General features: G+C 35.8%; 1 protein-coding gene across 1 annotated transcript in view; it reads right to left on the reverse strand.

Annotated features, from left to right (window-relative positions):
• Positions 1–13,959: 13,959 nt before the first annotated feature.
• The window catches only part of LOC131054753 (putative leucine-rich repeat receptor-like serine/threonine-protein kinase At2g24130), a 90,907-nt gene continuing 77,485 nt past the window's right edge, over positions 13,960–27,381 (reverse strand). Inside the window, exons 2-4 of the mRNA XM_059212938.1 lie at positions 17,090–17,426; positions 14,538–17,026; positions 13,960–14,448 (exon numbers count right to left, since the gene is read on the reverse strand). Of these exons, the coding sequence (XP_059068921.1) occupies positions 13,988–14,448; positions 14,538–17,026; positions 17,090–17,426 (3,287 nt within the window). The 3' untranslated portion in view covers positions 13,960–13,987. The remainder of the gene's footprint in view (positions 14,449–14,537; positions 17,027–17,089; positions 17,427–27,381) is intronic.

Genomic DNA, 27,381 nt, shown 5'->3' on the forward strand with positions numbered 1-27,381 from the left:
TTGGTCTATTCTTTTACTTTCAGAATTTCCTATCGGGAATTGGTGATCTAGAATGGTCTAAAGACCTATCGGTAACCGCTCAAATCAAAAACATCATTAAGGCTGTTAAGAACACCTTCTCGGCTGCAATGAACAAATATTTCAATGAATTTCAGAAGAAAATGAGTATGAGGGTAAGGCTACCAGAGGATGTGGTGAAAAACTTTGCTAAGGACATCATTTTCACAGTCACCACTGATTTGTGCCTGATGGAAGCTATTGAACCGAGAGAAGATGAAATGGAAGACATGAGCTATGAAGTCAATTATGACTTATTGATTGGTTATGCTAATAACCCGTTGGCATCTCCAGTGGACAAAAAGAAGAAAAGACTGGATACTGCTGAGGAGAAAATTGCAAAAGCTGAAACCAATAGTGCTCCAACCAATAATGGTAAAGGAAAGAAGAAAAAAGCTGAGCAAGCGCCTCTGATAACAAAAATTACTAGAGTGACACGAAGTGTCCAAACTAAAAAGGAACCGACACCTAAGGTATACATAAAGAAGCAGACTGCAACAAAGAAAAGAGGTCGACAACTAATTCTTCAAGTAGAATCTGATGAAACTGATACTGAGGAAGAACCAAAGAAGGTAAAGGCAACTAGCAAGAAGTCCAAACCAATTGAAACTATTCCCATTAATGATTTGACTTAGAAGCCTATGTCTAATTTTGAGAGAACGGTAAAGACACTGGGAAGGAATAGATTTGATAATTTCAAAGGATATTTTGATTCATTTGATAAAGATCAGAAGGAACAAATTATTCAACAGGTAATCAATTATTTGTGTCATTACAATCGATTACCTCATCATCTTGAGAAAGATATCTCTAATTCTTTATATACTATTCTTTTGAATAAATGGGACGAAGCTGTGAAAAAAGAAAAAGAAATTATTGATAATGTGTTTTTGCAATATTTTCCTGATTTGTCAAAAGATGAGTTGATTGCATTGCTTGAAAAACACAAAGCTCTATTTCCTTTTAAGTCAAGGAGATTGAAACTACTTAGTGGCAAAGTGCAACCTATTGAAATTGATACTCAACAGACAGCGAAGGAAATTTAGAATATGTGTAAACTGATAGAGTCCCAACAAGATAATGAGCCAGATACTGGTGATCTACCAGAAATGGATGAGGAAGAAATAGTGCAAGCTGATATTGTGTATCCTATCAAGAACAAGGATGATACTAATTCCCAACTGGTAATATTTGTTGATGATATTCAGGATACAATAGATCTATTTAGAAATATCATTCCACCTAAAATTACTGATTCACAGGTTAATATAGTAAAGATACCAGAAACTCTACCAAATGTGGATATTCCACCCCCATTAGTAAATGACCAGCAAGTGAAACCCCAACTCCCACCAGTGTCATAGGCTACTCAAGAGGAACCTGCTAAAAAAGTTGCTAAACAAACCACTGAACAAGAGGAGGAGAAGACTAATAAGGAGACATCTACTGAACCAGAGAAGGCATTGATCAAACAACAAAATGATGATGATGATGATGATGACTCATTTTGCATCAGAGGGCCAATAAATGTTGATAACATGAGTGCATCAGAATTGATGGAATTTGCAAATGTGATGCAATCCAGAGCTCAGAAGAAGAGACTTAAAGAACAGAGAATGGAAGCTGAAACCATTCAAAATGTTGTAGATATTCTGTCAAGCCTTCTACCAGAAACTGCAACAGGGAACTTGTCAACTCCCATTGGCAAGCTTGGCAAGTTGGTTGTTGATGCCTCTGACCAACTTAAGTCCCTTGAGGAAGCAGCACAGACCTATGCAGAGAAGAGCTACAGGAAGAAGTGAGGAGAACAGATCATGAAGGATATTGATACAGGGAGAATTGCCCTATCATTGAATAAAGATCTTTTAAGAAAAGCTATTGAAACAGGAGGAAAAATTCTTGCATTTACATCTAATGTTTCATTCTTTTTTACTGATATCAATCAAAGGCAAATAGAAACCGAGCAAGAACTGGAAAGTATATGTCATGCTTACATACCTTTACAGGATTTAATTTTAGCTTTTGGCAAATCTGTGGATGATTCGCAAAACAAGTTAGATGTCTATGATTTTTAACAGGCAAAAAGACTTCAATCTCTAAAGGAGTTGAAGAATTTACTCAGACCAAAAGTGAACATGTTACAAAGAGCATGCATAAGCAATTTTGGCTACTCTAGAGACGTGTACACTTGATTCAATGGAATAATTTTGTACATAGGTCATGACTACAATCGAGCTCACTGAAACCTTGTTGGAGACATGGGAAAATGATTTTCCTCAATTGAAGCATACTTTTAGTGACATTTTTCTGAGAATTGCAATGAACAATCCTTGATTCAGATTTTCAAGTTTTGTATATATAAACTTTTATTGCAAATTTTTGCTATATATGTATATTTTACTTTTTCAATTTGGCATTGTTGTCAAAGGGGGAGTAGAAATATGTATGTGTTGTGAAAATTTTATGTATTGTTAAGGGGGAGTAGGAAAATACATGTGTACAATTTTTGTAAGCGCACTTAGCTGTATAGTTTGAAAATTTTCTAAGTGTTGCCATCAATGCCAAAGGGGGAGATTGTTGGCTTGATGATGATTGTAATGAATGACTTCATATGTTGTCATTGATGGAACATGTACACACACATATATTTGTCTACCGGTGTTACTTCAAAGTTATTTGTATTATACTACTACCGGTATTAGAAGTTTTGCTTATGATGGTGTCAAACCGGTACATGTCATCAACCAGTATATATAGGAATGTCCCAACACCAACTTGAAGATCCAACGAATATTATCAAAGAAGCAATGGAGGACAATCGGTTTATATGTTGACAGAGGTTAACTCCAACCAATATTCGTTGATTTTGTGATGAGTTATCACTGGTCATGTTGAGTTACCCTAACCAACAAATTTTGGTGGTATTTTGTGATGAGTTATGTTTGATTGTCCAGATACACTGCACTTAGGAAATTGTGATATAATTTCTAAGGCCGACATGAAATCTAAATGTCTATATAATGACATTATGATGAAATTTTTGTATGAGGAAAGGAGATATGTTGTGAGATGATTTGATGCGAAGACAGAAGAGTTAAGTCATAGAGTATGTTGGTAATGCAGTTTTGAGTGCGCAAAAGAGGATCTATTCAAGCAAGTTGTGCTACTTCTAGATCACACCACCTATTGTTTTCTTATCACTACAATGGTCAAATCCCCTAACCGGGTAAGCTCTAACAAGCTTCATTGTACAAATCCTTTAACAAGGTGATCCATTAGTTTGGATTCAGAAATCCTATATAGAGGTTACTCCTAACAAGGTATAGCTCCTAATAGAGCTTTGGGATCTTTAAAAGGATTCGCTCCTAGCAGAGAATGTTTGTAGACCTTAACCGGTTAGTTACCTATTACTGCAGATAGTTAACTTGTGAGTCCCATCTCATCGTGGTTTTTCCCATTTGGGTTTTCCACGTATAAACACTTGTGTCATGGTGGATGTTTTACTTATTATGGATGCATTAATATCATTTTGGATTATATGCATAATATTTAACAAACTTGTTAAGTTTATCTACCGGTCAGTGTTTAAAGTAGCATTGTTTTTGGTGTCACTGATTCACCCCCCCTCTCAATGCTTTATAAGTCTGTCAGTTATAGGGTCTTCAAAATAGCACCTTTTGAACCCAAGTCCTAATTTTTGAATTAATCTTCAAGGAGGAGAATGTCTTAGAGGTATGATCCATCAGTAAACAAAGTCTAATCGGTAGGTTAGGGTTTGCAAAGAATGTGAAGTCTATCTTTAATAAAATACCCAAAAGGTTTCCTATTGTCTCTACGATCTCCATTTCTCTATATTCTAAAGGTAGACTCTGAAGGTGAATCCAACAAGGGATAAATTTTATAATGGTAGAATTAGGATCAAAATTGGGTTGCCACATTTGCATATGTAGATCAGAGCATTTATAGAACCAGGATTTTGATTTGAAAAAAATATCTTTGCTTTCCTTGGAATCAAAAAGAGAAATAAAAAACCCATTTCCCTCATCAATCAAAAAAACCTTAGAGACACCAACCCAGTTTTTTGAAAACCATTGAAATAAATTTTTCTCATCTATAGAGATTTGCCAGAACTTGCAAATAATTGCTCACTACCCAAAGTCCGCTATCTGAGATGAGAGAAAGGATTCAAAAAATGTTATGCTCAACCCTTCAACTTGTCCTCTAATCTCCACCCTTAATTCTGAGTTCTTCTGACCCTTTTCCTCACTCTTTGTTTGATTTCCCATATGGGAACTTGTTTTCTCTTCCTCTTGACCCACATTTTCTTTCCCTTTGTCCCTGCAGGTAAGTCCATGAGTATTCCCTACTTCTTTATGGTTCTTGGGGAAAACTTAATTCTTTTGAATCCATCTCTTCTTTCCTTCATTAATCTTATGTAGATTCTCATTTAGGGGACCCTTTTGAACTAGATTTGTCTCCATAAGTTTGCTTCTCTCATCATTGTGGTTTCCACGAAATGCAATACTTTGGAGCAAAGGAATATTGTTTGGATAAGGAGTAAATAATGGTAGGGTTTTAGGATTACCTACATCATGCTTAAGTAAGTGCACCACGATGGTGTGCAAAAAGGGGGGTATAAGTGGACACTTTTTTCTGAAATCGGGTAAACCTGAACTTGGAGAAAAAAGTTGAGAGTCATCCACTCAAGATATGAAGATACTCAAAGAACAAATATTGTTGTACTCTGAATCTAGTTTCCAAACTACTATTTTTTTCAAAATTGGATAAGATTAAGGGGGTCAAATCCTTCATGCACGAAAAACAGATCCTGATTTTTTTTAGAAAAACATAACATAGTGTCTGACGTGTGCATCAAAAAAGTCATAGTTAGATTTAGTATTTTGACAAATCCTTTGGTAGAAAGATATTTAAGAGTGACAACTAGAAGTTGTGTATTTTTTGTAATTTTTTGATAGAGTTTTTTTTTATGATTTTTCAAATCGAGCACATCTTGAAAATCAGGCACCTGTTCGTGCGTGAAGCATAACTTGCACCAAAACAATCAAAAATACAATTTTTTTTTAAAAAAATTGTAAATAATCAAGTGCACTACAATAATATATAAAGTTTTTTAAATTTGGATAAGTAGATCAAAACTTATTAAAAAAAATGGTACACATATGTCTTTGAGAACTATGGAGACAATGGTAAAAGAAATTCAATAATAATATGTTATTGTTATTCAAATTTTAAATGGTTAGAAATCTCAAAAGATGGGTGAAAATATGGTGGCAATTTTAGAAATACCCAGTTGATGAAGTGTAAACTTGATGATGACAAAGTTGAGAAACCAAGTTGATAAAACAAAACATGTCAATAAAGAGGGAAATGGAGGGAAATCAAACTTTCAACCCGCAACTTTGTCATCCAAGCCTATTCATATCCTAAATAAACTAAAGAACGTACAGGGTTTTAATAAATAAAACCGCGTACGGGGTATTTTGAACATGAAGCGTGTATGGGGTTTTAATAAACAAAACCATGTACGGGGTCTTAAGAAGATAAACCATGTACGAGGTTCAGATTAATAAAGTTGGATTAGTAATATGGACATGTATGCAATTCATTTAGCATTACATTAGTTTTTTCAGCAAGATATATACATAAAATATAACATTTAAGTATAAGTGGCATTTCTCTTTGTATATTCTTATACATTAAGTGACATTTAAGTATAAGTCTTTTATCTTTCTTATACTTTAAGTTATATTTTATGTATATATTGTCAGGATGTTTGAGAGTGGTTTCACATCTCTAGGAGTCATAATGAAAATTCTAGATTTTACGAGACCCTATAATTTTTTAGACTTAATCAAATTTCAGTAATCAGTAGGCTTATATCGTCATTCACTTCCTATCTCTCTATCTCACACTATTTGTCTCCCCTAAGCTCTAGACCTATCTATTTTCCTATCTCTCTCATCCTCTCTTCACCTCTCTCTATCTCACTCTCTCCTCTCTCCCTAAGCTTTAGATATTGTAATTTCTCAAACATAATAAAATTCCAGTAATCACTAAGCTCTTATTATCTAAATAATCTACCTACCTTTTTTCACTCCTGCCTTAAAATATTTATCTAAATACCTAGATAGAGAGAGAGAGAGGTGCAAAGATAAGGAGAGAGATATATAGATAGGTTAGATAGAATTGGAGGTGATATTTAGAGAGAAAGAGAGTATGAAGTGAAGGATGTAGAGAGTTAGGGGAGTGAAAAGTGGTGAGTGATGAAAAGAGTGGTAGGTAGAGAGAAGGAGAAGGATTTTTAAGAGTGAGAGATAAAGAAAAATAGATAGGGAAGGAAGGAGGGAAGAAGTGAGAAAGACAAAAGTAGAGATCCCTACCTTCCCCCTCCCTCTCTCTCACTTGATATCTCTCTCTCCCCCTCTCCCTCCCTCAACCCCTCCCTTCCTCCATCTCTCTCACTTCAACTCTCTCTCAACCCCTCCCTTCCTCCCTCCCTTTCTGTCACATGGGCTCTCTCTATCTCTAGTCTCTTCTTCTCTTTCCATTAACCTCTCTCTCTCTCTCACCTGGGCTCTTTCTCTAGTCTCCTACTCATTTTCCATCCCTTCCTCCCTCTCACTTAGCCTCTATCTATCTCTTAGGTCTCTCTCTCTTAGGTTAGGCTTGGAAGGGAGAGCGGGAGAGTGAGAGAGAGAGGGTGAGAGGGATAGACAATTGAGAGATAAAGAGAAAGAGAATGGGAGAGAAAGAAAGAGTGTTAGAGGGAAAGAGAGAGAGAGAGAGAGAGAGAGACTTGAGAGAGAATGAGAGAGGGAAAGAGGGAAAAAATGTGAGAGAGAAATACTTGAGAGAGGGAGAGGGAAATAATGGGAAGGAGAGAGGGATAGGGAAGAGAGATGATGGGGGGGAGAGGGAAAGATGAAGAGAATAGGAAAGAAAGGGTAGAGAGGGAAAGAATGAGAGGGAGAGAGGGAGAGGGAAGATAGAGGATGGGAGAGAGAGAGAGAGAGAGAGAGAGAGAGAGAGAGAGAGAGAGAGAGAGAGAGAGAGAGAGAGAGAGGGGGAGGGGGAGTTGATAGAGAAAGAGAAAGAAAGAGAAAGTGAGTGGGAGGCAGAGAGGGAAAGAGAGATAGAGAGAAAGAGATAGATAGATGAGAAAACAGAGAGAGAATGGAAGAGAGAGACACCTAAGAGAGAGAGAGAGAGAGAGAGAGAGAGAGAGAGAGAGAGAGAGAGAGAGAGAGAGAGAGAGGCAGAGGAGTGAGATTGAGAGAGAGTGAGAGAGAGAGGAAGGGGAGGGAGAGATTGAGAGAGGGAGAGAGGAGACAGAGAGGGATGGGGGGGGGGAAAGAGGGAAAGAATAGAGAGAATGGAAAGAATGGGAGAGAGACACCTAAGAGAGGGAGAGAGAGATAGAGAAAGGGAAAGGGAGGGGTAGGGAGAGATGGAGAGAGAGAGAGAGGGAGATAAAGAGAGAGAGAGAGAGAGAGAGAGAGAGAGAGAGAGAGAGAGAGAGAGAGAGAGAGAGAGAGAGAGAGACCTAAGAGAGGGGGAATGAGAGAGAGATAGAGATAAAGGGTGAGAGGGAGAAGGGGGTTGGGAGGGAGAGAGATAAAAAGAGTTAGAGGGAAAGAGATAGAGACCATGTGGTGTCCTAAGGGGTCATATGGTGTCCTACAACCTCTGAGGAAACCATATGACCCTTTAAGACACCATATGGTGTCGTTTATGGGTTGTATTGTGTCTTAAGGGGTCATATGGTGTTCTATGATCCCATAGGACATCATATGACCCCTTAGGTGTCGTTAGGGGTCATATTGTGTCCTAAGGGGTCATATGGTGTCCTATGACCCCTTATGACACCATATAACCCCTTAGGACACCATATGATGTCCTCATGTGTCATATGGTGTCCTAAGGGGTCATACGGGGTCCTATGACCCCTTAGAACACCATATGACCCCTTAGGGCACCATATGGTGTCGTTATGGATTGTATGGTGTCCTAAAGGGTCAATATGGTGTCCTACAACCCCTTAGGACATCATATGACCCCTTAGGACTCCATATGGTGTAGTTATGGGTTGTATGGTGTCCTAAGAGGTCATATGATGTTCTATGACTCCTCAGGACACCATTTAGTGTCCTTATGGGTCGTATGGTGTTCTAAGTGATCATATGGTGTTCTATGACCCCTTAGGACACCATATGGTGTTGCTATGGGTCGTATGGTGTCTTAAGGGTTCATATGGCGTCTAATGACCCCTTCGGACACCATATGACCCATTATGTGTCGTTAGGGTCATATGGTCTCCTACGACACCTTAGAACACTATATGACCCCTTAGGACTCCATATGATATCGTCATCACTCATATGGTGTCCTAAGAGGTCATATAGTGTTCTATGACACCTTAGGACACCATTTGGTGTTGTTATGGGTTGTATGGTGTGCTAAGGGGTCATATGGTATCCCATGACCCCTTAGGACTCCATATGACCCCTTAGGTGTCATTATGGGTTATATGGTATCCTAAGAGGTCATATGGTGTTTTGTGACCCCTTAGGACACCATATGACCCCTTAGGACTCCATATGTTGTTTTTATGGGTTGTACGGTGTCCTAAGGGATCATATGGTGTCCTATGACCCCTTAGGACACCAAATGACCCCTTAGGTGTTGTTAGGGGTCATATTGTTTCCTAAGAGGTCGCCCTATGACCCCTTAGGACACCATATGACCGCTTAGGTGTTGTTAGGGGTCATATTGTTTCCTAAGAGGTTGCCATATGACTGCTTAAGATAGCATATGACCCATAACGACACCATATGGTATCCTAAGGGGTCATAGGATGCCATATGACCCCTTAGGACACCATGCGACCCATAAAAATACCATATGGTGTCCTAAGGGGTCATATGGTGTTCTATGACCCCTTAGGACACTATTTGATGTCGTTATAGCTCTTATGGTGTGCTAAGGGATCATATGGTGTCCTATGACCCCTTAAGACACCATATGACCCCTTAGGTGTTGTTAGGGGTCATATTATGTCCTAAGGGTCATATGGTGTCCTATGACCCCTTAGGACACCATATGATCCCTTAGGTTTTGTTAGGGGTCATATTGTGTCCAAAGGGTCATATGGTGTCCTATGATCCCTTAGGACACCATATGACCCTTTAGGACACCATATGGTGTCGTTATGTGTTGTATGGTGTCCTATGACCCCTAAGACACCATATGACCCCTTAGAACACCATATGGTGTCGTTAGGGGTCGTATGGTGTCCTAAGGGTTCATATGGTCTCCTATGACCAAATAGGACACTATATGACCCCTTAGGACTCTATATTATGTCGTTGTGGGTCGTATGTTGTCCTAAGAGGTCATATGGTGTTCTATGACCCCTTAGGACACCATTTGGTGTCATTATGGGTCGTATGGTGTGCTAAGGGGTCATATGGTGTCCTATGACCCCTTATGTGTTGTTATGGGTCATATGGTGTCCTAAGGAGTCAAATGGTGTCCTATGACTCCTTAAGATAAAGTAATGAAATAACCCTTTTAAAATTAAAAAGTGAGATAAAAATAAAGGATATTATAATCCTTTGGTTTAAATGAATATTAATAAATAATGTTTATGACAAAATCTCTTAAGAGAGAGGAATAATTATAATTATTAAAGGACAACTAAAGGTGACCTTTTCGAAAGGGTGTGATGGTTTGAAAACTACCCTTGAAAAGGTTATATAAGTCATTTATGTGAGACTTGGGAAAGGGGGAGATCACTCAAGGAAGAAGAAGAAGAAGGTGGCTTGGTGAGCTATGGGCATATGGGAGAAGAAGAGAAGAGAAGGATAACTTAAAGGAAGCACAAGAGAGGGGATAGTTAAGGTCTGGTGGGTGGGCAGTGGGCATTGGAGAAGGGGCATACAGTGTGTGTCCAACTCAAAGTACAACATACATCCGGGAGTGTCCTGGTCAGGGCTGTGTTTATTTCATGTTGTGAAGGCATGTGGGGTTCTATGTAAGAACCATGTTTATTTCATGTCGTGAAGGCATGTGGGGTTCTATGTACGAACCGTGTTTATTCATGTCATGAAGGCATGTGGGGTTCTGTGTATGAACCGTGTTTATTTCATGCTGTGAAGGCATGTGGGGTTCTATGTAATAACTGTGTCCTCCTGTAGTGCTCCCTTGCCTGGAAACCCTATACCTATAACTAATCCTCTGCATGCAAGAAAGCATCATCTCCATGATTTACAGATATGTATTAATCAATTTCATATTGTCATTGCCCTAATATTTCATTGCTGCAAATTATTATCTCAATGTTTTATTATTGATTATTGATGTACATGCATTTCTTTTAAATTATTTACCTTAAGAAAAAGGTCAATTACATTAGGTTTAACTTAATATTTGATTTATTTAGTCCGCTGCAAATACTTAATTAATCATAGGGGAAAAGTACCATTACAAGACCTAAGAGGTGGAGGGAGGGAAGGTGAGATAGAGAACTAAGAGGTAGAGGGAGGGAAGGTGAGAGAGAGAAAGAGAGGGTGAGAGATAGAGAGAGTCTGAGTGAGAGGGAGGAATGGATGGAAGGAGAGTACAAGAGACTAGAGAGAGAGAGGTGTGAAGAGAGGGAGAGAGGGAGAGAGTGAGAAAGAGAGGTAATGAGAAAGGGAGATAGGGAGAGAATGAGAGAGAGAGATACACCTGAGAGAAGGGGAGAGTGAGATAGAGGATGAGAAAGAGAGACTTCAGAGATAAATAATGTGTGTGTGTGTGTGAGAGAGAGAGAGAGGGGGGGGGAGTAGGGAGAGAGTGGGAAAGAGATACATTTGATAGAGGAGGAGAGTGAGATAGAGATATAGAGGCAAAGAGGGAGAGAGAATTGAGAGAGAGAGAGAGAGAGAGAGAGAGAGAGAGAGAGAGAGAGAGAGAGAGAGAGAGAGAGAGAGAGCTGATAGAAGAGGGGAGAGAGAGAGAGAGAGCTGATAGAAGAGGGGAGAGAGAGAGAGATAGATAGATAAGGTTGATAGCCAGAGACTTGATAGAGAGAAGGAGAGAGGCTTGAGAGAAAGATAAATGGAGCGAGAGGGGGAGAGAGAAAGAGAGTTAGAGGGAAAGAAATACTTGACATAGGAAGAGAAAGGGAGGGGGAGGGAGAGGGAGAGTGGGAGAGAGAGACGCCAAAGAGAGGGGGAGAGACTGAGAGATAGAGATATTTGAGAGAGGGAGATAAAGAGATGGATAGACGAAAGAGAGAAAGAGGCTGAGGGAGATGAGAAAGAGAGGGAGAGATACCTAAGAGAGGGAAGAAAGTAGAGAGGGAGAGGCCTAAGAGACAAAAAGGTAGGGGTTAAGGAAGAGAGAGGGGGAATGTAGGGAAGAGATGAGAGAGATAATGTTGATACAAGCATGTTGATTACTAAAATTTGACTAAGTTTGAAATTTATAAGAATACTCAAAAAACTAGAATATGCATTATAACTCTTAGAGATCTAGAACCACTCTCAAACATCCTGACAATATATACATAAAATATAACTTAACTAAAATGTTACATTTTATGTATATATCCTGTCGAAAAACCTAATGGAATGCTAAATGAATTGCATACAAGTCCATATTAATAATTTAAATTTTATTGACAGACAAAAGCGTACGTGGTTTACAAACTAAAACCGCATATGCGATTAGTATACTTTAAACCCCGTACGCGGTTTAGATTCAGTTAGGCTTGGCAAAATGAGCCTAAACGTGTATGGGGTTTTTAAAATTTGAAATACCCCATGTGCATTTTGGGTTTTTTCATATTTTTTTGGGGGTGTGTCCACTTTTTTGCACACCATTTTGGTGCACACACTCGCTTCAAATAATTTAATTTCTTTTTATTGCTAGTAGATTTTAAGATCTTGTTCTTGCTCTTAATAATTTTGTAGTGCTCAGAGGTCCATGTCTTATTTGGAAATGGAGGGTTAATCGGTTTCCCAAAATGCCACAAGGGAAAAATCGGGATGTTATTTGTGAAGGAGCAATGGTCCAATTTCTCAGAGTGAGAATTAGGAGAATTTCTTTTTTTTCCCAACGGATAGTTTTTACTTCCTTGTTTTTTGCCAAGGTTGAAGTTTTGATGATTAATAGTCCTTGTGTAGGAAGGATACGAGTAGTTTCTTTCTCTCCTAACCCGTTTGCCCTGAAATATTTTGCCCACTGTTCTCCAACCTTCTTCATTCGACTCCAACCTCCATATCCTCCTATGGGCCATTTGCACTTTTCATGCACTGATAAGTGATATATTTCTTTTGTTTATTATAATTATATATTAATTAGTTTTAATTTAATGATTAAAAATAATTGTACATAGAGCTTTAATTCTAATTTGACACACTCTTTTCTTGCAAAACCTCTACAACACATATCTAGTTTTTTAATACATGTTATAGGTTTCACTAACAAAAATTCGATGCAATGTATCTCTTGTTAAACTTTTCTCAATGTTGTTTGTGACAAAATTCACTATTTATTTAGATGTGTAGGCTACCCCATTTAGTCAATTTTGATAAATAGTAATATATATTAATTTATTTTTAAGGCATTATTTTCTTCTTAAATTTATGGTTCAATTCATGCTCACAAGACTTAAGAGTCAACAAAAGAAATTTTTTCGGATATTGAAATGTTTTCTATTTTGTAGCTACAATTTCTAATACTTTTACTCTCAAATTTCAGTATCTTAGAAAAACCTTTAAAACCTCTATACGAGTAAAATCATGTAGTTTATTTCTTTTATATTTTCATATTTAATAAAATAATGTGGTTTATTTCTAATATAATAAAAGAATTCCAAAATATTATTTAAAGATGTCAAAATTTCAATATTATTTTTAAAATTTACAAAAGTTCTAACCTTAATGTACAAAAGCATTTAATACAAAAGCTTATGATAGGAACCTGATGCAAATGAGTCTCTTGTTATAAATATATATTTGTGTAATTAAAATTATATTTATTGTAATTGTATGTAAATTATAAATTATAGTTAAATATACATAGATATGCAAAAGATTGTCAATTTTATTAATTGTAAAAAATGAATTTATACAAATTTGACATCAATTATGTTTTTATAATTACAAGCTTATAAAACTTTTGATTTGCATATGTAGCTATGTGATAAATATGGCTTTAGTAATGTGGATGGATGACCAAGATTTATAAATTTGGGGCTAAGTTAAAGCTTGATGAAGTCATAGTGCTAGTTGATGGTTGATGTGTATTTGTTTGGTTTTTCATGGCTTGAGGAGAAGTTAACATTAAATGTATATATGGAGGTGAAAGTAATTTCATTAAAATGAAAAGAAAAATTACCAATTACTATAAAAAAAGAAAAATTACTACCTCTTAGAATGCTGAAAAATATATGGAGCACAATAATCATTAATGAAACTTTGATATTGTTAACAAAGCATCATAATTAGATGAGTTATGCGTATTGAATTATCATGATTAGCTTACAAGTAATAATTTTATATAATACAACTCACTACCAATCAAATCCATCATCATTTTCGAATTAAAAAATTATGTGACTATGGTTTTGATGTTCTCGCATGTCCCACATCAGGTCACTTCTATGATGGACATTGTGTGGGAAAACAAATAAATAAAGACAAATTAAAATAGTTCAAAAGAGAGGAGGATAAAGAGAGATGTCATATGCTTTGAACATTCCTGCAGCAAATTGCCAATTGAACTCTCCAAGATAAGATTAAAAAATTAAAAGACATTTGTAAACCCTTTCACAGAATAGCAGGCAGTTTCAAGTTTCAATCACTACTATTATTTGAAAGTCAGTTTCCCTGATTCTGTGGTGAACAATTTACATCATAATTTAGGAACTTGACTGGAACGTGGAAGTGCTCTGACCGTTTTCTACCTTAACAAGATTTCCTGCCCATCTTGCACTGCTTACCATTTGGTACAAATCAGATTGATATTTAGAATCTATTCTGCTCCCTTCAAACATGTCCTCAATACATTCCAACATCTCCACAACTTCTGCCATACTTGGTCTGTCTTTCGGCGAATCTTTTGAGCACAACAAAGCTACTCGAACCAATTGAATAAGACAACTGCATGTAGAATCTGTAGCACGTCCTTTGCACAACAGCAAGCTATCATCAACCACCTCTGAAATTCTATCAGGGAAAGCCATACTAACCCACATTCGCAAGCTGAGTCCATCAACAAACATCTGGTGAGTTGGCCTCTTTCTTGTTAACATCTCCAATAACAGAATTCCATAGCTGTAAACATCTCCCTTGGCTGATATCCTTGCACCAACTCCATACTCTGCATTGAACCCATGTCAGTTTCCACCAATTTAAACAGTAATAATGAAATTGAAGCAGCAGGATATGTCATGAAAAAGAAGTGTTTACCAGGGGCAATGTAGCCTAGAGCACCTTTCAGTGTTGTTGATGATGAAAATGAATGCATTGAATTTTCAGATAGTATATGGGCGTTTCCAAAATCAGCTATATGTGCTGTCATATAGAAGTCCAGAAGTACATTGTTGGGCTTCAAATCACAGTGAACAACTTGAATTGAACAATCATGATGGAGATATGCCAAGCCACGGGCAATGTCCATGGCTATCTGTACTCTTGTCTGTAAATCCATTTTACAGACACCCCCAATATTACACTTGCCAGCATCACAATGCAAATGCCTCTCCAGGCTTCCATTAGACATGAACTCAAAAACCAAACTTTTGAAGTCAAGATTAGAGCATGAAGTTATGACTTTTACTATATTTCGGTGTCTGGTTTTACCGAGCACTTGGCATTCAATGTTGAAACTTTTATGAGCTGCTTCATCCTCCATATTGAGAGCCTTAACTGCTATCAATGTTCCATTATCCAAAACTCCTTTATATACAGAGCCAACACCACCAACTCCTAGCAAGTTGCCCTTGCCAAATCCATTAGTTGCAGTAGTGAGCTCCTTATATGAGATTCTAGGATGTGGAAACTCTATTGATGGTTGTTCCACATTGCCCTTCCCAAAGAAATATTTGTACAAAAGTGAAACATATAAGCAGTATACGACTAGAAAGGAGATAACAGAACTTATGTATTTAAACAATTTATGGAAGTTCCAGGGGCCTCCAGTTGACCCTGCAGATGCAATTGGACATGCTGGTAGTGAAGGTATCCATTGCCCACAAAGTCCAGGGTTTCCTCTGAATGATGACGCCGTGAGGTCTGTAAATGGTCTCCCTTTAGGAATTTCTCCTTTCAACAAATTGAATGAAATATTCAGAAAACTCAGTGCCGTTAGATTCTGAAGAGAATCTGGTATTCTACCAGACAATTTGTTGTTGGAAAGATCCAATGCTTCGAGATTTCGTAGCTTGGAAACTGAATCTGTAATTGGGCCTTCAAAAATGTTATGAGAGAGGTTGAGATATTGTAGATTCATACAACTTTCTATACCACTTGGAATCTTTCCAGATAATTCATTTCCGGATAGATCTATTCCTTGAACCATTGCCATTTTACCAATATCATCTGGCAGGCTTCCTTGTAGTGAATTCCATGACAGGTTGAAGTAAAATTGTAAATTTGGTAGGCCTGCAACTTCTGGTGGTATGTTTCCAGTGAGATTATTATGGGATAGGTCAACTAGTTCTAGTGTCAGACATGTGCCAAGAGCGTGAGGTATTTTTCCAACAAATTGGTTATTATCAAGAAAAAGGCGCCTTAGCTGGGGAAGATTGCCAATACTCTGAGGAATTTGTCCAGTAAGAAGGTTAAAAGAGAGAGAAAGTAGCCCTAGATGGTTAAGGGCACCAATCTCGCTGGGAATGGGTCCCTGCAAATTGTTTTGGTCCAGATACAACCTCTCTAGCATCTTAAGCCTTCCTAGTGTAGATGGAATGGAGCCAGTGAATGCATTACCGGTAAAGTTTATCATTGCCAAGTTGGTGAGATTGCCAATTTCTTGAGGTATGCTCCCTCCTATAAGATTTTGTTCCAAGGACAATACAGAGAGATTGGTAGACAGCTTGCCAATGGAAGGGGACAAATCTTCAGCGAGATAATTATTACCCAAGTATAAGGCTTGCAGGGAAGAGCAATTAATAAGAGCTGCAAGCAACGGCAAATTCCTAGAGCTGGTAAGGAAGTTATAATTTAATCGAAGACGATGGAGTGAGCTCAACTTACCCAATTGGAGAGGTACAGTGCCAGTGAGATTGTTGAAAGCGAGGGAAAGAAATTCCAATTTGGAACAATTTCCTAGAGATGTCGGAATCGGCCCACTAAGCTGATTCCCCCACAGAAACAGTATTAGCAGATTAGAACAATTCCCGAGAGATGTTGGTATCGGTCCTCTAAACTGATTCTCATTCAGAATCAATTGTTCTAAACTGGAACAATTTCCTAGAGATGCTGGTATTGGCCCACTAAGCTGATTCTCAGCTAGATTCAATACTTGCAGATTGGACCAATTTGCTAGAGATGGTATTGGCCCACTAAGCTGATTCTCAGCTAGATTCAATACTTCCAGATTGAAACAATTTGGAAGAAATGGTATTGGTCCACTAAACTGATTCCCCCAGAGATTCAGTACTTGCAGATTGGAACAATTTGCTAGAGATGCTGGTATTGTCCCACTAAGCTGATTCTCAGCTAGATCCAATACTTGTAGATTGGAACAATTTGCTAGAGATGGTATTGGTCCACTAAGCTGATTCTCCGACAGATTCAGTACTTGCAGATTGAAACTATTTGCTAGAGATGTTGGTATTGGCCCACTAAGCTGATTCCCCCACACATGCAATTCTTTCAGATTGGAACAATTTCCTAGCGATGTCGGTATTGACCCAATAAGCTGATTCCCCAGGAGACGCAGTTCTTGCAAGTTGCTAAGCTTCTGGCAGAGCTCTGGAATAACACCATGGAAAGAATTATTGTAGACATTTAAAGACTCTAGAAAGGAAAGATTTCCCAAGAAGGGAGAAATATAACCTACTAAACCCATACTCTCAAGATCAATTTCAGTCACTCTCATCAACTTATTACATGAAATGCCTGTCCAATTGCAGACGTTAGTGTTGGCATCCCAAGATGATAACACTTTGTTTGGATCAGAAGTGATGGAATTCTTGAAGGCAAGCAGAGCCTCATGCTCATCGTTAAAGGATCCATTGTTACTGGTATGTGCAGACAAGCAAAGTTGTAAATAAAAGACAAGAAAATGCACAGCCAACGGAATAATTTTCATGGCAATTGGTATGTGACTGAATAAATTGTCAGAAGAAGACTCTGCAATCATTATCATCATAATAGATGAGTAGTTAGCCGATAGGCTTCTTATGTGGACTTGTAAGCCTGTTTGAGCTTAGAACGAGTCAACGTGCCGGCACTTTACAGCAGGCCTCCAATCCTGGCAACTGTGTCACGTGGCAAAATTGAAGTTAGATATCTGATTAGGCTTTCTCAAGATTACCTAGAGAATATCAAAGCTTTGGAATGGGATTTAAACACCTAATTTGTTCATAGCAATATAGAATAGTTTAATTCGTTGAGTGAGTGTATTTTTAATAATAAGTATTATGTAATGGTCAGTTTTGTCATTGTTTGTTTGGATGATTGAATTAGTTTCAAATTAGTGTTGTTATCAAAAGTATTGTATAATGGTTAGCTTTTGTCATTGTTTGTTTGAATAGTTGAACTGGTTAGGTGAGTGTATTTATTAATAAGTATTATGTAACGATTATTATTTTTCATGTTTTAAATTAAATCTGCATGAGATAGAATATAGTTAGAGTATAGTTAATATAGAGGGAGAAGATTTATTTTTATAAAAAAATTAGAATTAATATAGAGAATTAGACTGGAAGTAAATATTTTATTGTATATTAGTATAAATGTATGATAAATTGTGTTTGTTATAGATTAATGCAAATGACAAAAACAAATGATACATAGGTTTTAATTTCACAAATTTTCCTAAAAATAATATCACGGTGATTCGATATACATTAATTATACAAATCAACGATCACCTATAAATGCTGTTAGTAATTTTTCATAAATACATGTATAACCAAATATGTAAATCCAAAAGTATCATACATTGTATATAGCTCAAACAAGGATTATTTATGCCTAGAAACATGATGACATAAGAATAATGAACAAAATAAAATTGCTTCATAAGAGCATGGACCTACTTAAACATAAATCATATATACATAAAGTGAATACATCATTTTTTCATTTTAAATAACATCATCATAAAATGAAAAGTAAAATTAGAATGTTGACAAATGTACTAAGCACCATAATTTGTTAATCAAAATTCCATATCATCAAGAAAGCATCATACTAAGTATGATTTATGAACATTGAATCATCATTAGTAGCATAGAAGTAATATTTTCTACATATTATAAGATAATACCAATGAAATGCATTGTCATACTAATGAAAATGAATTGAATAATAAAAATAACATGTGACAATGGTGTTCATGTGATATAGAGAATGGTGCAACTATTTAGGATGGCATAATTTATCTCTCTTTGACACAAAATTAGATTTTGTAAATTGTATATCTAATTTAGCTCATGGAGCATAGAAGAACTATTTTATGTGTTTGTATTATATACTTTCGTATGAAAAGTATATATATTCAATTTCACTAATACCATTAATTATGTCCTATTAATCAAGTTGTTTGTCTAGTTGTAAAATTAATCATGTTTAAACCTTTCACATAAAATAAACATACTTATAAATGGATAAAAAATATTTTATTTTGAATTTTTAGTATATAAATGAATAGAACTCTATTCAAACATATTATTTTTTGCTAGGATTAAATACAAGTTATTAGTTTTGTATGCATTTGGTAAATGTGTTATTTGGTCTTGTAATGCATTCAACAGAGAAAGGATAAAAAAATATAGCATAATTATTTATTTAAAAAATTACATTTATAGAAAAAAAATCCTCAATAAACAAACTAACAAATAGAAAAACAAATATAAATTGAGTTAGTTGTTATAATGAGTGTTGGGAAATAAACAAGTTTAATACCAAAGATTGTGAAGATAAATCTATATCCAATAAAGTAATCAAAGAATGAGATTCAAGGCTTGGATATTAACAACATGAAATATTGAATTTCATATGCAAATGTGAAACTTGAGTTGCCTTAATTGTGGAAAACCCACGATTAGATCATTCTTCTAAGTTATGATGCAAAAAATTACCATGTTAACCATGCTTAATAAACCTGTCTTATGTGAACTTATAACAGTAATGAATAATGATTAACATCAGCATAAGGCAATAGCATTAAGGCATAAATCAATAACATAACATCTACACATAACACAAGATTTATGTTGAGAAACCCTTGTGAAAAAAAAACTCCACCAAGAAGAGAAGACAAGCTTGTATTAACAACAACAAAAGTGCTTACAATACAATCACTTCCATTCTCTTCTTTTCCTCCACCATATAAACACCTCTATAGATGTGAACAACCTCCTTATGCCTCCCATCTATCCTTCATTCAATAGAGAAAATTACATTCAATTATTTCCCATTGTGTTGCACATTAAATCTACAGCCAAAGGTTGAATTTATACAATGGTAAGAGCTCCAAAACCACCAATAAAGTTTCCCAAAGAAGACTCTTCATTACTAGAAACCACAACACTTGGAATGGCTCCAGGGAACTCAAAAATATATCACTTTAGCTTCCATTACCTTCTCTCCAACATGGACACATGTATTGCAAGATAACATTGCATTTAATGTAATAAATGAACAAAAACCAAGAGACACATGTTGCCTCTTCCATACTCCCACTTGGAGTTTCCCATAAGCCACTCTTTTTCCACTTTCTTAAGTCATTAAATGTCTTATTCTAGACATCCAAAAGTGGGGAAAATGATATTAAATATTTATGTTTACAACCCACTTTAATCGTTGCTAGTGTAACCCATCACCTCTTATGAATGTATTACAAACAATGGCGATAATTAAATATTATAAATTATTTTTCCAATACATCTTAAGTGCCTTAGGATACTTTCCAAAGATGTTGGAACCATGTCATAGGATTTATAAAGTAGATGGTACCTTAATCCTAACATTCTCCCACTTGATATCATGCATTGTAAATACACCCATAGGAATCACAAACAATGAAAACCATCCCTTAGCCATCCATGTATCATCTGAATATTCACCATGCTCTCATGCTCCAACAAGATACCTACAAATGCAACCATGAAAACCACCATCAAGCAACAAACTCCTCACATCCTCCAACATGCCACATGTGGAAGAAAAAGGAACATGCCAATGTGAACCATCTCAACTATCATTGAAACATGCCCCAATCTCTACAAGAACAAAAGCATTTGATTCAAATGATAACAAAGGCTCTAAGTAACTACCTTACTCATACCACCTGGAATAGAAACCACAACAAATACAATCCATCCAAGCTAAATACCTTAAACCAACATAGATAAAACTTCATGCAATCAACATATCAACTCTAAACCTACAATCAAGTCTCTATATATCCAACCTCATATCTCAAAGAAACATACCAATGAACAAATGACCACAAACAAGGCCAACTAACAAAGCTTGCATCACCATTGAAACTATCTCATGGAAATAGATAGTCCATATTCAAGTCATCCCACTACAATCAATAGGTTGTACACACCTAAAAATTATATAACTTGTAGATCCAAATCCAATGAAACATGCAAACTCATTGTTAATCAATATACCAAGTAGCCATGCAATTTTGTAATTGTCTCCATCCAAAATACCTCAAATCCAGTAATATCATAGATCTTAGTTAATAGGTAAAACCTGCAAAACCATCTCAATAAATTTGAGATCCATTTGAACATCCAAAAATTCACATTATGCATGTCATCTAAACAATGGAAATACCTCATATCTACAAAACCCAATATCTAAAAACAAGAGATCACTGCAGACCAAGAAAGGAAATTAAAGTTGTCCTGGAGCTTAAACAATATGAAACTTATTTTCTTCGCAACTTACAAAAAGGTCAATGGATTATCTTCTAGTTCTTTCATGTAACCATGGCCTAATACCATGAACCCATTTCATAAGCATTCCATGATGTAGTCAAAATAGTTAGTGTATCTCGATGTGATCCAGATCTCCATACTCATCAAACATGAACACCTTCTCACTGCATATAAACACAAGGTAAAGGAACAAAACCACCAATCAAGAGTATAGACATGTATTATCAAATAAGAGCTTCAAGTTACCAAACCATAACTAACTCCATGAAGATCCATAGACATGAGCTTCAAATGCCTAACATAGATCACATTGATAATATCCATGGTTTCCAATCTCACAAATCTGCAAAAACAGAGTTAAATCATAGAGCATTCACTGCAGCCCCAAAAAGCCTTCCAACAACCTTTAATTCCTTCTAAATGATTCGCATAAGCTTTTCATACTAAGAAACCAAAATTAGAGGAATATGTTGAACGCAAGGCAAGACTAAGAGGGGGGGTGAATTAGTCCAAATCAAAATCAATGTAAGTAACTCACAATACTTAATCAATTAAACAGAAACACATAATCAACACATCACCACCAAAAATTTGTACGTGGAAAACCCTAACTAGGAAAAACCATAGTGAGTACTCAACTCACAAAATGTATCCACTATGTATATCAGATTGCAATGAAAGTGATCACTACTCTGGACTTGCTAACCAAGGATAACTACTCTTGGGGCAAGATACAAAAATGACTTGAAAACTTGATGCTAACTACAACAGGGAAAGATATAACAAATTTATTTGAAAAGAAGTATCTCCTGAACATGAAGTTGTCCTTGAACTCTAGATCAAGCGACCAACATCAACACACACAACTCAGACTTCATTTGTCAACACATTGTCTCATAACTCTATCACAATCTCAAACAACTTGCATATCATTCAAACACAACTCTTTTTCTCTGATATTCATTGAATTTCGCTATCTATTTCCACACCACACTCTCTGTCATACCTCGAATCAATTACACACACTTTTAACTTAGAATATCACATCTGGCTAAGAAAAATATCACAACATCTAGAGAACACAAAGATATTTTTGAACCACAGAACTCACATATCCATAATACTAAAACATAGCCAATGAAGATAATGACATCAATAACAATTTTTGGACCTGTCAAACAATTCTGAAATAACAAATAGAATAAATTCAATATCAACACAATAAGATATCTTTGCACCATAGACTTTTGGATCAACATCTATCTAGTACAATAGGTTTGTCATCAGTGACAAACATAGCAACACACTTCCAACAGAATACTCAGAACCAATAACCTTCAACACTTGTACCAGATGTTGGAAAATAAATAGGTTCAATGCCAAAGATTGTGAATATCAATCTCTATCCAAAAAACTAATCAAAGGATGAGATTCAAGGATTAAATATCAGCAAATTGAAAATATGAAACTCATATGCAAATGTGAAACTTAAGTTGCCTTAATTGTGGAAAACCCACGATTAGATCCTTCATTATGGTGCCAAAAATTAGTTTGTTAACCATGCTTAATAAACCCATCTTATGTGAACTTATAACAAAAATAAATAATGATTATTAGCATAATATAGCAGCAATAAGGCATAAATAAGAAACATAATATCCACACATAACACAGGATTTACGTGGAGAAACCCTTTCGAGAAAAAACTCCACCAAGAAGAGAGGACAAGTTTGTATTAACAACAATAAAAGTGCGTACAATACAATCACTTTCATTCTCCTCTTTGCCTCCACCATAGCAACACCTCTGTAAATTTGAACAACTTCCTTATGCTTCCCATTTTTCCTTCATTCCTATAGAGAAAACTACATTCAATTGTTCCCCATTCTATTGCACATAAAATATACAGCCAAAGGTTGAATTTATAGAATGGCAAGAGCTCCAAAACCACCAATAAAAGTTCCCAAAGAATTATCTTCATTACTCATGACCATAACACTTCTAATACCTTCACAAAACTCAAAAATACATATGTTTAGCTTCCAATACCTTCTCTCTGACATGGACACCTATACTTGCAAGATAAAAAATACATTAAATTTAATAAATGACTGAAAACCAAGGGACACCTAATGCCTATTCTATACCCCCACTTTAGGAAGCCCATAATTCACTCTTTTTCTAATTTCTTAAATTCGTATATTTTATCTTTTTATAGACATCCATAATTGGGGAAAATAATATTAAATATTTGTGTTCACAACCCACTTTAATCCTTGCTAGTGTAACCCAACACCCCTTATGAATGTATTACAAACAATGGTGAGAATTAAATATTACAAATTATTTTCCTAATACATATTAAGTGCCTTAGGACACTTTCCAAGGATTTTGAACCATATCATAGGATTTGATGCAGACGAAGGACTAACATCAATCAACATACAAGATATACTTAAGTGAATTCACAGTGCATTCCAATTACATCACTTGGATACATTGCTTCTTTGGTCTATTTCACATATGTCATATTAAAATTCAGAAAGGAAATATAATATTGGACTAATCATGGCCTCTTACTATTTATTTTGATGGCATACAAATCATCATTACATCATACAACTCAATAATGTATTATTTTGTTAAACCCTCATGACAATATTTACTATGAAAAGACACACAAAAGCATCCATATCTTTCTCAAATGATCAGATAATCCAAATTGCTTTGTAGGATCCTTGTTTATCAATTTAAAGAAAACTCTCACCATGTTTGATCCCTTTGGGCTGATGCAATACAAAGATATAGTTCTCTTAATGCTTGATGGAAACCCTAGTTTTGTCACATACCTACTCTCACTAAAAATGTCCTAACTCATTCAAAGCTTAATGAAATTGGATCAGATAAAAAGGAAATGAAACTAGAATAATTTATCCACCTTTTCCCATTGGTTTCACACTATTATTATATAGTACCAGTTTGTAGCATACATTTATTTCAGACTATTACAGGGAAAAAAGTCATTCAAGACAACCTGTACCAAAAATGGCATAAATTTTACAAATCCCAATGAAAATTGATGAGACCAATTGGAAATGGAAGTAATATCACATAAATAACTTATCCAACCATTTTAAGATAATTACATGGAAGATAAAATTCATACAATTGAAGAGAACATTCTACAACATGAGAAAAGTTCAGAAATAATGCACAAAAATAAGGGTTTCTTCTTCTTCACAATCTCCAACAATCTCCAAACCTCTCCCCCCATAGAATTAGACCTTAAAAATAATTTTTAAGGTATATACAACATATTTACAACTAATTTTTAACTTCCAACCATTCAACTTTCCCTGATGTACCACCTAAGACCTTCACATTCCATGTTTTTCAACTTGCTTACAATATTTGCAAAATGAATCAATTTTAATTCCTATGACCCAAAATAGGTATGAGATGGTCATTGAGTACCTTATTACATGTAATAACATAAAACAAAATAAAATCCCAACTTTATACTCTTTGAAGCCTAATAAACCTAGGGTGCTCATGCACCAGACTTCAAGTAAATATTGCTTTTTAATTCATTTGTAGTATCTTCAATAAAATACAAAGCCATAATCATGATTTTCACCACTTTACTATTGAAACCTAATTAAATAAACCACTACATTGATTTTTTCGGGGGCGGAAAAAGTGAGATCGGGTGACTACCTGACCTAATCCCACTTTTGCCAACACATTGGGAATACGAAAGAGCCTAGGGAGATAGCTCACTTTGGCTACTTCTTATGAGAAAGAGAGAGCCAAGGATTAAATCTTAGGGTTTCTATTCCTCTTATTGCAAATGATGAGAAAAACTAGGGTTTGAATGATCAACTAGACTAAGAAATAAAGAATGAAGCACAAATGAACTCAGAATTACACAAACTTGCAGATCTGAAACTGAGATACTAAAAGCATGAAAGGGGGAGGATTTTGTATGTGTACCTAATGCTGCAAACTAAAAAAAACTTACCTGGACCAGGGTGCTATGCCACTGTCCTGTTTCTGCAGATAGAAGGCTGCAACTGAGACATTGCAAACTAGAGGTCTTGAGTCTGCAACTTGTCAAATTTGACTGCAAAATGAAGGGACCAAGGTGCCACGCCCTTGTCCTGGGTAGGACCACAGTGCCATGCTCCTTTCCTGTTAGGCCCAATATGGAAAGCTAATGTACTAAGAGGGGAGGGGTGAATCAGTACTCCAAAAAATTTCTTGAATAATAACTTTACTGTTATGCATAAACTGAATAGTGCAGTAACATAAAATAAAGCTAAAACAAATAGATAACAATCATACATGATTCACTCCATAACACATATATTTTAGTTACGCAGAAACTCTTGGTTAGAGAGAAAAACCGCGGTGGGGATGGCACCCACAACTTCACTACTACAATAATAAAGATGCTCGGTTAGAGCTACATTTTAGCTATTTCTGATAGCTTACCCTGTTAGGAGTATCAAGATCTGTTAGATCTACCTTGCTGAAGGATTTTACAACACTTAAACTAAATGTTGTACCTGGTTAGAGGCTTTACAATTTATAGACTTGATTAGAGTCTTTTACCCTGTTAGAGGTATCTCTTACAACTTCAAAATATTACAATAAAATCATTACAAATATCTGCAACTTTACATCTGGAATGTTATAGCATATTCTATGTGCTCAGAATAAGTTACCTTGCTTATAGCATACCTCAGTAACCCATATAGTAACTCAGTAAACCCTTCCGTTTACTCTGTTCTTTAACTGTTCTCTGAAAACCTTCTCGGTGACCTCTGTGTCTTTGTAACAGTCTTCTTACATTCATACATACATGCTTAACTCATGCTGTATAAATACATCTCTTATGTCGGTGATTCATTCATTGCTTCGATCATACAAACATGATTTATTGAATGAATAAACATGCAAATTATTTCATTGGTTAGATGACCTCAAAATCATACACAATCTTCTAGTGCAATTTCTAATGTGATAATGGTTAGATGTGCCTCGATCTTGTAACACGTTTTCATATGCATGTCTAGGTTCAATGAATCTGGTAACACGTTTCACTCAGTGTATATCAACTCAGTGTGTCATCTTTGCTGCTTGGTAGACATAAAAGGATACTCAGTAGACAGCTCGGTGTATACTGCGTTCTGTGACTGCTTTCTTCTGTAACCGACTAGGCTGTGCATACCGACTAAATATTTTGGTAGTAGTAACCGACTAGAGTATATAGAATTACTTTGGATATAAAACTAATGGCAATCTGATAAGTAGTAACAATCTCCCCTTTTGACATTAGTTGAGATGTTTGACAAAACTACTTTCAAAGTCATAACTCAAAAAAAATCTATATACTTTGCAAAATTTTGACTAAACATACAGTATATACATTAGCCAATGAAATAGTATAATAAATATATACTCCCCTTATCAATGTACTGTACAAAATTCTGACCAGTGTGCTCGGTGATCAATATTTTGTAGTCACTGTTCATTTCTCTGCATACTCTACTTATTCTGCTCATTCTGCTCGGTATACTCCCCCTATGTACTATACTCATGTTGGTTGATACTTTGAATACTATAGACTCCCCCTTTTTGACAAACATAAAAATTTAGTTACCATTTGGAGGTGGCAACTGATAAAAAATGCATTTATACTTTGTCTTGGCTTCGGTGAGAGCGACAGAGAAGGCATCCTTTACACTATCCATTAAAGAAGTATGTGCATTAATATCAACCAATAATGAAATTAAGCCATCTAAAGTGCTTCCCTCTTGTGTAGTAGAGAGGTATGTGGCTTGGTTGAGCTGTTCTTGAATGGATGAAAGATGAGAAAGGAATAATGTCTGAAGTGTCATTATGTCCATACTGATCTTGTGTTCTTCATTCCTCAATTCCAATTGTTGAGCCATGAGCTGTTGTAGCTTAGTATATAAATTCTGAATTGAATTTGGCTCTGGGGTCAACTTAGTTGAGAGATCAATGATCTATTTCTCAATGGCTTCTGTTTTATTTTTAATATCCTTAATGAATAAAGAAAATGTACAGAGTTTCTGAAATAATGAAAGAATGTGCTTGAGTTGAGGGGACAACTCAACAATAAATTGGACAAGTTTTACCTTGCCAACAACAATGGA

Source organism: Cryptomeria japonica, chromosome 2 (genome assembly GCF_030272615.1).
Source record: "Cryptomeria japonica chromosome 2, Sugi_1.0, whole genome shotgun sequence".
In the NCBI taxonomy this organism is placed as follows: domain Eukaryota; kingdom Viridiplantae; phylum Streptophyta; class Pinopsida; order Cupressales; family Cupressaceae; genus Cryptomeria; species Cryptomeria japonica.